The sequence below is a fragment of the Amblyomma americanum genome, chromosome 10, assembly GCF_052857255.1.
Source record: "Amblyomma americanum isolate KBUSLIRL-KWMA chromosome 10, ASM5285725v1, whole genome shotgun sequence".
NCBI lineage: Eukaryota > Metazoa > Arthropoda > Arachnida > Ixodida > Ixodidae > Amblyomma > Amblyomma americanum.
This window is the reverse complement of record NC_135506.1, coordinates 110625495-110640061: the sequence shown is the minus strand read 5'-3', so window position 1 is coordinate 110640061 and position 14567 is coordinate 110625495. Positions and strand designations below refer to the sequence as shown.

The 14567-nt window shown below is 44.4% G+C and overlaps 1 protein-coding gene across 1 annotated transcript in view; it reads right to left on the bottom strand.

The window, feature by feature from the left end:
- LOC144106300 (glucose dehydrogenase [FAD, quinone]-like) overlaps positions 1-14567 on the bottom strand; it is a 64672-nt gene that overhangs the window by 2419 nt on the left and 47686 nt on the right. The window contains exons 8-9 of the mRNA XM_077639084.1: positions 10669-10826; positions 3002-3179 (exon numbers count right to left, since the gene is read on the bottom strand). Coding sequence (XP_077495210.1) covers positions 3002-3179; positions 10669-10826 — 336 coding nt within the window. The remainder of the gene's footprint in view (positions 1-3001; positions 3180-10668; positions 10827-14567) is intronic.

Sequence of the window (14567 nt, the reverse complement as noted above, 5' to 3'; positions counted from 1 at the left end):
AAGAAAGCGCCACTCGTCTCGAGAAACGGAATGTAATACCCTTTGAAACTGTGTGGATTGCCACCATTCTTGGCTATGCATGCATGCACGCCGCCTAGTGGAGCGATCGACGCCTAGTGCCATCTTTCAGAGAAATTACGATGCACGTCTACCCATTGTCGAGTTGCACCCCCTCAAGACATGTTCCAAACTGAATTTTCTTCATTTGGGGGGTCAAGGTGGGCCTAAAATTCGGCTTGCGGTGTGATATGGCAATGCTTCGATTAGTAATTTCACGTATACAATGTTTGCCTATTGCTTTATTGTGGTTTCATTTCTATACCACAATCCATAGGGTTTTATTTGCCTACCAAATTTGGTACAAAACTGTCCACGGATGGATGCATGCCCTTGTTGTCGGAGTATATTTAACGGAACGAATGTATACATATATAGTGGTCTCGTAATGGCACAGTTTTCCTACCAGTTATAGGATATTTTTTTGGTGAGGGGGGAAAAGGGATGGGAGGGCATGACGAATTTTTATGGCCGCCATCTTGGATTCGAGAAGCCGAAACTACATTGCCATTTCGTCCCCTGACGTCATACATTTAGGTGGCTACAGTGCGCAGGTGTGAAAACCGGCCGGGGAAGCATGGCCCCGCAGCGCGGCGATGCCGTGTGGCGGCGCTGACAGCAGAGACACTGTAGCGTTCCTGTATATGCTCCCTCCCTGTGGGAGCATATATAGGAACACTAAGGCGCGGTAAGGCATGCAGCCGAAATGAGCGCATCGCGTAGGCTGTCTGCGAGTGTCAAAGAATGAATCTTTACCATAAAATAATGTTTTGTCAACTTGCATCATTATTCCCGTAAAATATGCTGCTTCACAAGCCCAGTTTGCATTGTGTAGCTGGACTGAAGCGCATTTTGTGCGTGCACATTTCGGGACGTTGCCCAGAATGTGAGCGATGCCGTAGTGGAATTTTTCGGAGTGATTTAAACCACCTTGGTTTCTTTAACATGCACTGACTCTATGCATTGTGCCGCCATCGAAGCACGGCCACTACGGTGAGAATAGCACGTTGTAATGCGTGCCGTAGGACCTCGCAACTGCAGTCACATTGGCTGAAGGCGCTCCAATTAATGCACAAACCAGTTTTTGTCGCCGCTTGCGAACCCGTAGCATGCATGCCATCTTGACGCTCATGTAAGCAATCTCCGATGATTCTAGACAGTGAAGCAACACATCTGGCCATGAAATCATTTATTTACAACTGAAGGCCCCATTTCAACAAACAGCAAACCAGAATTGACTCCCTTCTGGGACCAGCAGACCCCAGCTCAAAACCAGAAGCCTTCCTTCTGGGACCAGCAGATCCAAGCAAAACATCATTAGGTGCCCTACAGGGACCATTTCAACCATCAGCAAACCAGGTCTACGGCTTTCTTCTGGAACCAGATGAAACCATTAGAAAGAAGAAACCTATTAACAAATTTTCACCTTGGAGAGTTTTTCAGAATTTGATCTACAACACACAAGGTTTCAGTGTTTTCTGTTTTTTTTAACTATCCTCATACCCTTAAGCAAAAAGTGAATCCTTGTGAGGCAATAAAAACGTACACCTAATGCTGTCAGCGCAACAGAATGCTCGAACAACCAATTTTTGGCACATCACCAATTTACTGTAGAATCTCTGCCGCAGCTTCGGCATGCAAGAGCGTTTGGCTGAACGCAAGTTTGTTTTCCAGGACGTTGACAAGATTGTAAAATGATGCTGACGGTTGTAAACAGCCCCCAAGGTCCAATTTATTAGTTGCCTCAGCTGGAAGTTCTTTGGGTATGTTGCCTTTATCACAGAGACATGCTGTTCTGCTGGGACTCCGGAAGTTTTTTCGAGTGGGGGGCAGGTCTTAGAGTTTTTTAGTTTGTCTGTTTATTCCCCCTTTTATTCAAATGTTTAATGAATTTTATTTGCTTTTTGTTAATATCATATTTCACCGTTCAAAAGTGTATTTGTAATGCATATAAAACCTGAATTGAAATGTGAAACATTATATATATATATATATATATATATATATATATATATATATATATATATATATATATATATATATATATATATATATATATATATATATATATAAAGATGTACAGGTGAAGGGAGATCGACTGCATTAAAAAAGTTTGTTCATACTGTTTCAATGCTAGTAATCATGCTCATGAACAGAGCTCAGTCAATTAGCAATATCTGCTGGGACATGATTGGTTTAAGTTACTGAAATTAAACGTTTTAAGGCTGGGCACGAAGCGAACGAGCTCAGCCTCACTGTGATTTCCATTTATAACGTCCTGAAATTGAAGCGTTTGTCAGAAACCTGATTTGAGTGCAAGAAGTTGGAGACTTGGGAGGGAGGGGGGGCGCTGCCTCCTCCAGAGAAATGCTGGCACGTGATTGTTTCTACAGGTCTCAATGCGAGATGTGCTATTTTCTAGATGCTGCCACGGATGACGCTGTGATCTCAGGATGGTAGGAGACCCCACGAAATCTCGAAACATGATGAGTAAGAGCTAATGCTGTTAAAATGCAAAAAAGCAAACACTAAAGGAGACAGGGCAAAAGGCATGACAGGAGGAACTTCATGATAAGCAAATATAGATTTCATCATCAAAAAAAAAAATTACATTAAAACTCAATTCCACAAGCTGCCTCGTCGAAAGCTTGTCGAAAAGCTGACTTCTCTCAGCTTGCAATGAGCTAGGTGGTTGAGCTTAACATTAGTTTGCTTGAAGAGCGGTGAAAAAAAAAAGATCACGCTATTAATCCTTTGGTTTAGATTAGGATTTGAGGAGTACTCTGCAGCGGATGTGAGCAAAAAAAAAAAGACCTTTCGTTTCGTTCCTGCAAATATGTGATTTGCGTTTTCTGGCATTCCCGCATGTAAACATAGAGAGTCTTTTCCCCCAATATATGGGGTGAAACATACCGCCGCGCTACCTCGCATGCTGTGCACATACCATCAACCAGGGTCTGGATGTCTTTTGGGTGCGTGAGGTACCGGGGGTCGATGTCCGGTGCCTCGTAAGGGTCACGTGACCGTAGACGCAGCTGGCCACGTGATCGGGGCCGCAGGAGTACTGGGTACAGCGACATGGACTCCCGGTCAATGTAGGGGGCAAATGTTGACTCCCACGTCTGCACCACAGACACAAAAACCGGTGTTTGGAGCATTGCTCTAGAGAGAAACTTAAATGAGCACAGTGAAAAACAGACCAGAGTTTCTGCACTTGGCATTATGTTGTGCAAGGACTCGCTGCCTTCAAGAGCGCAACCATAGGCACATTTTACGTTATCCATAAACACATAATATGCGACTGACAAATTGGCTTGCAGCCAAGATTTGAACAAATGAAAGCGATGCCACAATGTAAAATGCAACCTTTAAAGGCCTGCCTGACTGAAATTTCAAATTGAGTGAATAATCAGCTCAAATTATGAGCGAGCCTATGAGAAATTACCCGCAAGAAATGCTGTTCTGTAGCCATTAGCAGGCACTACAAGTGATGCAGGGCTCCGGAATGGTTTGGTCTGCAGGGTCATTCACACCTGCCCACAGCTGCTCAGTGCACTCTGCTGTGCTGGCATAATGAATAATGGCAATATATAAGGTTATCTGTAACCTAGAAGCAAACATTGCACCCAAGCCCCTGAGGCACCTCTTGCAGCGATGTGCCACACATTGCCGTACTAGCTGGCAGCACACCGCGTGCTAGTCAGTACTGCTAGGCCTAACCTATTTAGCACTAACCGTGCAGTGGAGGACAGTGCTTTGGAACTAGCCACTGCCAATTCTGTTACCAGCACACTATAAATAGAATAATCTCATTAAATTTCAGGTAGTGGGAACATTGGGGATGCACACCACGTCACACGGTGCAGCCCAGAATCCAACCCCTCTGGGCTATAAACTGCATAAACAAAGCATAAACCCCTCTAGGCTATAAACAAAGGCTGCAGAGTTAGCTTCCGCAATGCCTTTGGCAGTGAAGCACACCAGGCATGAGCTACTGTATGACAGTAATCTGCTGTATAAAATGGGAATAAGAGACCAATGGACACGCACAAGCACACCCGACACATTAACCTCATCACTTAGTTCCACAGCCATGTAGCTGACCCGTCTCCATGCGTGAAAAAGTGATCGGAGAGCGCTGTTAGGAGAAATACCACCTGAAGCTGTGTGCCCGACCATTTGGATATATGCATGGTCCACTGAACAAAAGCTCGATAAATGTGAATAGTGGTATACTTTTTCACGGGATTTTCAAGGGGATGTTTTGACTGTTCAATTATACAATAATTAAATATCTATAGTTAGTTATATTGATTTTATTGGCACAAAAGCAACTGAGGCTATGATGCGCCAAACGCAAGGTTAGAGCTTCTGTTAAACGTTACGCTTTTTATACCTAGAGTGTTTAAAACATTGGCTTCTCTAAGGAACTTAAAAATACTTGAAAAATCAACCAGTACTCGATCACTCAAAAGCAACATGGGGTGTAATGGGATGTATTCATCGTAGAATGTTGTAAAATATTTTTTCCTTCAAGTTTTGTACATGAGATTACAGTGTGGAATTTCGGTGAGTTCATCGCCACACACTTCGAAGAGAGGTTTGTCTTGTTTTGTCAGTGGGAAGTTATGTGTAAGGTGTGTGTGTCCAATGCGTAGCCAACATAAAATAACCGCGGTAAAACGTTTTTATAGAATGGGCTTTATAGAATGCAGTCAGTTGTTTGCATGTTCCTTCCATGCAACCTGCCACTTATTTGAGTTTACTGTGCAGTAGTTTAAAAAAATCCCTGTGTGGTATGTTAACTTGTTTTATTTGACCAATACGAGCTTGTGCTGTGCATGCATCTACTCTCTCATTACCCACAATTCCAACATGGCTAGGGACCCAGCAGAATATAATGTTATGTTTTTGTTTGGTGATTTTACCCATGTTATGTATGATTTTTCCTATTATGGGTTCTGCAGTATTTCTAAAGTGCCGCGCTTTGAGCATACTCAGGGAATCTGTAAATGATGCTATATTTTATGTTTTCTTTTACTATTTGTCCTACAGCTACAAAAATGTCATGACACTCAGCAGTAAACACCGATGCACACAGTGGTAGTCTAATAATTTTTTCCTTGAATTACTGCTTGAAAAACATGACTGTTTTTGAACCATCAGTGTAAAATTCAGTGTAGGTGTCATATTTTCCTTGTAGTGCTAAGAATTCTTGTAGTATAGCTCATGTGGTGTTTCCTTTTTGTGTAAGTGTGTCAGTGTGAAGTCACATACTGAAGGGAAGCTGTACCATGGTGGCAAATATTCGTATCTTTGTACAATATTCGGTAAGGAATCTAGTACTGCTAACTCTTCGCATTTATCTTCAAAGACAATTATAAGTGGCCTGATAAATTGTGGTTTATTGTTGAATAATCTTTTAGATGGGCACTTGGTAACAATGGGATGGCAGAGATGTTTGGAAAAAGAATGGGTTTTTAGGCCGCAGATGCATGTAACTGTCTTCTATTCTCTAGTGCGGGCTCATTAGCTTCAACGTAAAGACTTTACTGGGGATTTTCTATATGCTCCAGTTGATAGGCGCAGACCAAGATTAAGAACATAGTCCAGTCGTTTCAAGTAGGACGCTCTTGCTGAACCGTATACTATTCACCTGTAGTCCAGCTTTGTGCGCACTAGAGAGCGATACATTTGTAGTAGGCATGCTCTATCGGACCCCCACCATTTTTGCGAGAGCACCTTTAATACATCGAGGGCTTGGGATGCTTTCTTTTTAAGGTTGTTAATGTGTGGTAGAAATGAGAGTTTCTCGTCAAAAGTGATGCCTAAAAATTTATGTTCTTGCTTATTTGGTAGTGTGGCCTGATTCAAATATAAGTTGGGATCGACCTATAGGCCTCATCACAATGAGAACAGAACAGCTACTGTTTTTTGAGGAGAAAACTTGAACCCATTTTTCTCTTCCCAAGCAACAATTTAGTGTGATTTGTATTTGTCTCTCGCAGAACGATATGCTGCAGGAAGTGTAAGCTATCTGTAGGTCATCTACATAAACCGAATACATTATGGATTTGGGTATTACTTTAGCTAAGGAATTCATTTTTACTACGAAGAGTGTGGTGCTTGAATGCACCCCTGGGGCGCTGTTCTCTTGGGTGAAAGTCACGGACAGAGTTGCTCCCAGGCAGACTGGGAATGTGCGGTTTGCAAGGAAGTCGTTCAAAAAGTTCAGCATCCTGCCGCAGATACCTAGCTCACCTAGGTCACTGAGGATGCCGAACTTGCACGTGGTATCGTAGGCCTTCTCCATGTCGAAGAAGACCCCGATACAGTGCAGCTTGTGGATGAACGCCTCCCGGATGGTGTTTTAATTCTAGGCAGGCAAGGTGATCAGTGGTCGAGCATGCTTTTTTGAGTCCACATTGATGTACATCTAACAGTTGCCGAGATACGAGTATCAAGGTAAGTCTAATGTTTATTACGCTTTTGAAAGATTTGGCAGTGTAGCTGGTGAGAGCTATTGGTCTGTAACTGCTAGGACTTGGTAGTTTTCCAGGTTTCAGAAAAGGTACTATGACTGCTTTCTTCCACTCCCCAAGTATGCTGCCAGTTATCCCTTATTTACTGAAGAATTTGAACAGTGCCTCTACGGCAGCATCAGAGAGATGGGCAAGCACAGTGTAATGAACTTTGTCTGGGCCTGGTACTGTCTTTTTACCGGAAAATAATACTCTTTTTAATTCTTGCATTGTTATATACTGGTTGCAGTCCTCATGCATGCCTGCTCCAAATGGAAGTTTGTTTTTCAGCTATTGTTTTGCGTTTCTGGAATGTGTTGTGTAGTTGGATGACCTTAAGACTGCAGCAGAATGCTCGCCCAATATATTGGCCTGGTCTTCTAACGATGTTTGTGTACCGGGTGTTGTCAACAGTGGAAGTGTGAAGGGAGTATGGTCACCAGTGAATTCACGAACTTTTTCCCACATTTTCTTTGACGGTATTGAACTGTTAATTGAGGATGTATATATTTCTGCCAGGAAGTTTTCTCTGCTTTTCTGCGCAGATACCGTGCTCTCACCTAGGCCCTCTTGAAGGTAAGCAAGTTCTCTGCAGTGAGGTACCGACGGAGGGTGCCCCATGCTTTGTTTAGCTGTTTTTTTGCGAATGTACATTCTTGTGTCCACCATACTTTGTGTTTCTTGTGTACGAGTCCTGTTGTTTGTGGTATAGCGAGTGTTGCGGCCGTTATTATGCATGTAGTAAACCTTGCATTAATTTCATCGAAGCTGAAGTTTTCAGAAAATTCTTTTTCTAGAGTGGCACTTTCTGTAAAAAGTGACCAGTCGGCGAGGTGAATTTTCCAGCGCCGTGGACCTGTGGGGATGACTGGAGCAGGAGATGAGAGCCTGATGACAGTAGGAAGGTGGTCATTTCCCAGAGGGTCATTTAAAACATCCCATTTAAAATTGTTAAAAAGAGATGGTGATGTGAAAGCTTGAGCAACGATATGTGGCTTTTCCTGTATTTATGAGACAGACATTATTTGCGTTGATAAAATCTGATTATTTGGCCCCCAGAGTCAGTGTTCGCTTCCCCAAAACAGGGAGTGAGTGTTAAAACCGCCAACTACCAGATATGGTTCTTGTAGTTCATCAATCATGCGTTCTAAATCTTGGATTTTTAATATGAGGTGTGGGGGAAGATATACCGAGCATATTGTTACTGTTTTGTAGGTAACGACGGTAACCACAACTGCCTCAAGTTTTGTGTTAAGTTTGATTTCTTGAGCAGGGACGATGCTTTCAATGCAATTGCGATGCCTCCTGAGAGTATTTGCCTGCTCGCAATCACATCGAAATGTTTTGTAATGTTTTAAGATATTTACATGTTGCGGACCAAGATTGGTCTCCTGAAGACACAAAGCAATGGGCAATATTGATCCTAAAGTATGTGTTATGTCACTGTAATTTCTCGACAGTCCTATACAGTTCCACTGAACCACAAAAGCCAGGTTTGTGCTTTAGGGTGTGAATGGAACGGAAGGAATTTACTATTCTGGGCCCGTTATCAGGGCTCTGCCTTTTTTCGCTCGAGAGAGCTGTTCCATTGCTGTAAAGCAGGCGGAGTGGCAGTTACATCCATCACCTCACCAGAGGTGCTGGAGGACCAAAGAGCCACGGATATGTTAGTTTCAAGCCAGGGGGAAGTCCTGCGGGGTGCCGAACCATGGGCTGGTGCTCCTTGCTTTGGAGATGGCAGAGCAGCGTTCGCTGTCCCTGCCTGGGGCATGGATGGCCCTGCTATAGGCTCGGTGGGAGTGGCCTGGGTAGATACCGGAGTGTCATGTGGTGCACTGCCCCTGCGCACCACATCAGCGAAGTTTTGTTTTCGTGGAAAAGTTGAAGCTGTTCTTTGCATGGAAGAGTTGTCGTGCTTCCTTAAAGAAGTATAAACACCTAAATTTTGGGTGCGCGTTTTCTGGTTTGTAATGACGCGTAAGTCATTAATATACATGGATTACCACCTGGTATTCTCCTACGACCGCTAAATAATTTATAATCGCATTTCTTTTTCGTACTGTTTTGGTCTCAGTTTCAACACCCGACTGAGGACTGTGACATCAATGTGTACTTACAGGCCACATGAGACATGAAAAAACTGCAATATGATCGCTGCTTCCTTAGTTGTTGTCATTCCAGCTCTTGAAGGTTAGCTTCAGCACTGCAGTAAATTAAAACGATGAAGCAGCGATTCTATGGACGGCTTTCCATGCCTCACGTGACACAAAAGCACTGAAGCCACAGCCATCGTGTGGCTGTTGAAACCAAAACAGCATGATAAAAATAATTTGATTATAAATTATTTTGCGGCCGTAGGCGATTATCAGATGGTGATTCGTTCATAGTAGTGTCTTCCGCTTCTTTATAGAGAAGAAAACATGCCACCACACCAAAATTAGGTGTCTATACTCCTTTAAATGATATATTTTGTTTTGTCTTCATTGTGATGATCTCTTCTCCGTTCTTCCGTGATGGACATGACCTTGAATAGGCGGGATGATTACCTTTGCAGTTTGCACAGTGAAGTGCTGTTCCTTCACAGTTTTCGGAAGCATGTTCTCTTGAAGCACATTTAGCGCAAGTTTCATGGCCACGGCAGCTTTGCGACCAATGACCGTACCACTGGCATTTGAAGCATCTTCGCGGATTGGGTATGTAATGTCTCACGTTTATTTTGAGATAGCCTGCTTCTATGGACTCTGGGAGTGTGCTGGAGTTGAACATCAGGACCAGATGTTTTGTGGGTACCTCTGTCTTCTTTCCTTATTTTGCTTATTCCTTCCTTATTCCTTATATGACATTCTGTTCTCTTAGACCTTCAAGCATTTCTTCCTCAGTGAGGTTCATGAAATCCGATTCAGAAATCACACCCCCGGATGGTAGTTAGAAACCGGTGTGCTGCAATTGACAGCGATTTTCCCGATGGACACTAGGCCAGAAAGTTTCGTGTATTGGGCTATGTCTCCGAGTTCAAGCAGCAGGTCACCACTAGGCATTTTGGACAGTTTGTAGCCTGGACCCAAGGCTTTGGTTAGGCATTTTGACACTAGGAAAGGGGACATGGTTCTCGTGGTTTTCTGTTTCTTCACTACGAAGAACATGGCATTTTGGAAAGTTTTTTTGGTTTTTAAAAAACTGCGCTGTTCTGTCGGTCCACCCTCCTTTGTGATGGCGATCGTTTTCTGGGAGGGGGGGGAGCCATAAAATGTATGTGTTGTTTGGCTGTGGTGCCAGCCACCCACCAAGGAGCCCTACGAAGGGACGGGGCAGAAACTTGCTGTACACCTCATCTGTACACCTCAACTATAACCTAATATGACGTAACTCACGGTGGTTGGCCACACAAGGCTAACACTTGCCGCCAGGAAAAAAGGAAAAACCAAGAAGTGAGTAGGAGACAGGAGAGTTATTAGAAAGGTGTAGGAAAGTGAAAGATAGAAGGGAGGATAAGAAAAGGCGACCGCCGATTTCCCCCAGTCGGGTCAGGCCGGAGGTGCCACCTACAGGAAGCTGGGGCCTAAGTGGTGTGTTGCCTCCGCCGAGCCGCCTTAAAGGTCCGAACATCCGGCATCAGCTCAACCACCAGGATCCCCCTTTCCCCGGACACGGCAATGCCATGCACGGCTAGGCATGGGTGCTCAGGTCCGTGGTGATGCACTGTTCACTATCCCCCAGCGGGGAAGTCCATGCGGATACTCGCGAACCCATGGTGTTGCCACTCACAAATGTCTGCACACTGCAGACGGCCCCCCTGCGGGGAAATAATTTGATATATCCAGGATAAACTGTGTACATCAGGGTTGCAGCTTGGGCTGCCTGGTGAAACACAAGGGTTAATCTCAGCAACACAAATCTCATGGGGTCACAAAAAAATTTCATATCTGGAATTTTGTATCATCCAAAACGAACAAAATCTGTATGTGAAACTATGAGAACTGCATTCCGGCAGATCAGTTTATGCCTGACGGGATTTATTTAAGGCCGCGCAGCCATGGCCACACAGTTCTTGCAAAAATGTCAGCAGGGCTTGACTACCAAGGGTACCAACCTTGTTGCTGAGCCCATGAGCCGAGCGGAATGTGTCGCCACTGTCTGACACAGGGGAGCCAGAGGCCATGTGGATCTCGATGTCCGGCCAGTCCGCGCTGGCATAGCGTGTGTGCACAAAGCCCAGACCCTCTACGCCACCCAGCAGCGTCAGCGGGCCTGTAAGATGCACAGTGGGGAGAGACAGAATTTAAAGAATACACAAACAGAACATCAAGGCAGGCACAGTAAATACTGGTGAGAAATTCCCACAACACCAGACAATTTAATTCCTTTTTACATGCCAAATGGAGGCCAAGCAACTATGTCGCATGCTTTAGGGGAGGGATTTGGGTTCATTATGACATGGGGTCCTTTTCATGGAACCAAAGTTTCAGTAACTGAGTGCTTTTGAGTTTTGCTTCCATCAAAATATGACTTTCACAGCTCAGTTCAAAACAGTGATCTGAAGCTCAATGAATGACACCATGGCCATCAAGCCACTGGACAGTGAATCCAACACAATGCACGGCTGTGAGGGGAAGAAGTTTCAGCACTTGTGCTGCTGTGGCAGCAACAAGGCAGTCAATTTTAAGTTTTCTTTTATTTTCAGAAATGGCGTACATGTGAACCCTGCTAAACAAAGAAGCTACTGGAGTGGATCCAACTCGGCCCCCAATGCACAGTTTATTTTTCATTACCACAGGTACAAGTTCAACCTACGCCGTGTTGATGCTACAGTGTTGTGTCACCTGTGGCTGGGAGTGGCGTTCACAAATGCCTACTCCCACTTAATCGCAATGGCAGACTCTCTTGCGTGTGAGATCTGTGGGTGCGACAAAACTATAGAACACCTTCTTTGTAACTGCCCTCGGTTTCAGCGTGAGTGTGCACTCCTGGCTGCAACACTCCGCCGTTTAGATCCTTGGCCCCTTACTGAAGCCAAGGTTCTGGGTCCTTGGAGCAAGCCTTCATTGCAGAGGACAGCTTTGAAGGCACTTTGCAAGCTCTTGAAGGACTCAGGACTGAGTGCAAGGTTGTGAACTATCAGTGTGTGCCCTGTGTACCCTGCAAGTAATGGCCAACGGACACCTGGAAAAATGATCTCCTTTTCCCCTCTCCCAATTCTATCTCTCTCTCTCCGTTCCCCTTCCCACGTGTAGGGTAGCATACTGGGCGCTGCCTAGTTAACCTCCCTGCCTTCCCATCTCTCTCTCTCTCTCATTACCACAGAAAAGACCAAGAGCACAAAGGTTCCTGTCGTGACAATTATATGGTTGGTTCGTGTATGGGGCTTAACATCCCAAAGCGACTTGGGCTATGAGGGGCGCCGTAGTGGAGGGCTGTGGATAATTTAGACCACCTGGGGTTCTTTAAACATGCACAGACATCGCACAGTATATGGACCTCTAGCATTTCGCCTCCATCGAAATGAGAGTGTCGTGGCTGTGATTGCACCTGCATCTTTTGGGTTAATGGCTGAGCACTGTAACCACTGAGCCACCGCAATGAGTAAGTTCACGCATCGCATAGGTTTAATGAAACTCTTACAAAGCAGAACAGAGATTCATCTGATCAGTGAGCAGAATTATAAAAAATATGTACCCACGTTTGTAAATGTGCTGAGGTGGACACCGCTACCATTCTCACATCTTGTAACTCAAAATGGCCACTGGCTTCACCTGCAGCTGCCAGCAGTGTATGTGGTGCGATTGATTACTCGTGACTGTGGTAGTAACTGCTGCCACATCCTGGAAAATGGCTACGTCGTTCACAACATGCAAGCTGCAGCAACACTACGTTTCTCAACAACATCTAATGCTGGTACAAAACTGAATACATCAATAAATCTCTCACTGATAGCAACACATAAATGTGCAGGCCAAAAGCACTTATCAGCAACTCCATTGGCTGCTGCAAGCAATGATAAAAGCTTGTCCACATGAGACCTGAGCAAAGCATGGATTGTGGAATGGGCACTTCAAGTTCCAGACGACAGGCTAACAGCGAGATTTTGGAAGCTGGTGACCTTTCCGAAATGTCCACCGTTTCGCTATTATGAGAGCCACATTGCAATGAAGTGCTGCAGTGAAAACGAGAGGAAGTAACCTTCTTGGTACGGCAACAAGCTATAGCACATAAAATATTGGGTTGGGCCAGGTAACAAAACCTTTCCATTGTAGTTAAACAAGCGCAGAACCTGGACAACAAATATTACTATGGAAAAATTGACATTTTTTGCAGGTTCACTTTAATATTGTTAGAAAATAATTGACGATTAGTTTGCGCAGATAGGCCGTGTGCCGCTAGCACTCCAGTTTTCACTCTGGTTTCGATGTTTGGATCCACTGTTCAAGGATGGAAGTTGTTCAAATATGGATAACTGAAATTGAAAGTTTATTTCTCTAACACACATTACAGTGAGAAGAGGGAACACTAGGCAAAAAGCTGCCAAGACAGCTTGAATGCCCATATATGCGGAACTGGTCATTCTACTTTGCATTCATAGATCCCTGGAGGTCCTCATACCACCCTTGATGCAGTGGTTAAGCGATTTGCCACTGCCTTCCAGCAACAAAAATCCCCCCTTTTGTATGGTGCATTGTAGCCCATGCACATAACTGAAGGCGTGGCAACAATAAGAGGGTCCTCGTTGCTAGGCCAAAAATAGCCTGGTTGCATAGTTTTCGTTTCTGAGCTTGACCACCAGCTCTCGGCCGCACATTTGCCAGCTGTCCTAACACAACTGTGCACCACTGGTCATTTCATTTTCGTTTTATAGGCAGCCTGATCGTTCCAACGCCAATGTGCGTTCCTCTTGCTTATGTCCGTGCTGCTCTTCCAGCATGCCGAAACAGCGAGATTTTCACGGGCTGTTCGTGGTTTGTGCAGTGGAGCCTCTCATTCAGTGCCTTTTCACATTTCGGCAGTTTTTATTTTGCTAGGGTGGTGGTGGGAGGGAGGGACTTGAAAAACTCGACATTAGGATAATTCAGGCATTTCTTCTGGTCTCTCGAAGCCCAAATTTATGAGGTTTTGCCTGCTCAGGATGTTGATCTTAGCCGGCAGTCATGTTAATTCAAGGATTTCACCTGCTCACTCATTCTGCATGACTACATTAAAAATTGCATTCCGTTATGCAGTCTAATCAAGCAGTACGCATTTCTGTACATGTCATATTTGCTTCTGTATGGCCCTGAGTCAGTCTAGTTTTAATTAATTTCAGTAGCAAACATCAAACACTGTTTTGAAAAAGCAAGCACAAAAATATTTGCCTATTTACCTTTCCATGAAAGCTTTTTTTCACACTGAGCAGATATTCGATTGTCAATTCGATACCATGAGGAGTTCTTCCCCATATTCGTATTTGAAATTTTAAATATTCGCATACCCCTAGTAAAATGCTATAAACACTGGGCGGGTTTATTCACTGGACAAGGGGGCACTCACACCCCAACAGATGTGAAATTTTAAATACGAAAAACATGCTTATTTGGTTTGGTTTATGGGGGTTTAACGTCCCAAAGCAACTCAGGCTACGAGGGGCGCCGTAGTGAAGGGCTCCAGAAATTTCGACCACCTGGGGTTCTTTAACGTACACTGACATCACACAGTACACGGGCCTCTAGAATTTCGCCTTCATCGAAGTTCAGCCACTGCGTCTGGGATTGAATTCACGTCTTTCGGGTCAGCAGCTGAGCTGCCATAACCAGCGAGCCACCGCGGTGGCTTGAAAAACATGAATGTTTTTTTTTTTTTGAAGATATAAGTTCAGAAAATGCGTGGTGCAAACAGGACCACACCCTCAAAAAACGAGCCATAAATTTGCCCCCAACGTAGGATGACTGGCTACACTCTGAACATGAATATACGCCTATTTGTGCACATGTGCAAAAAGGGGATGTCCTCTGGTGTGCGCTA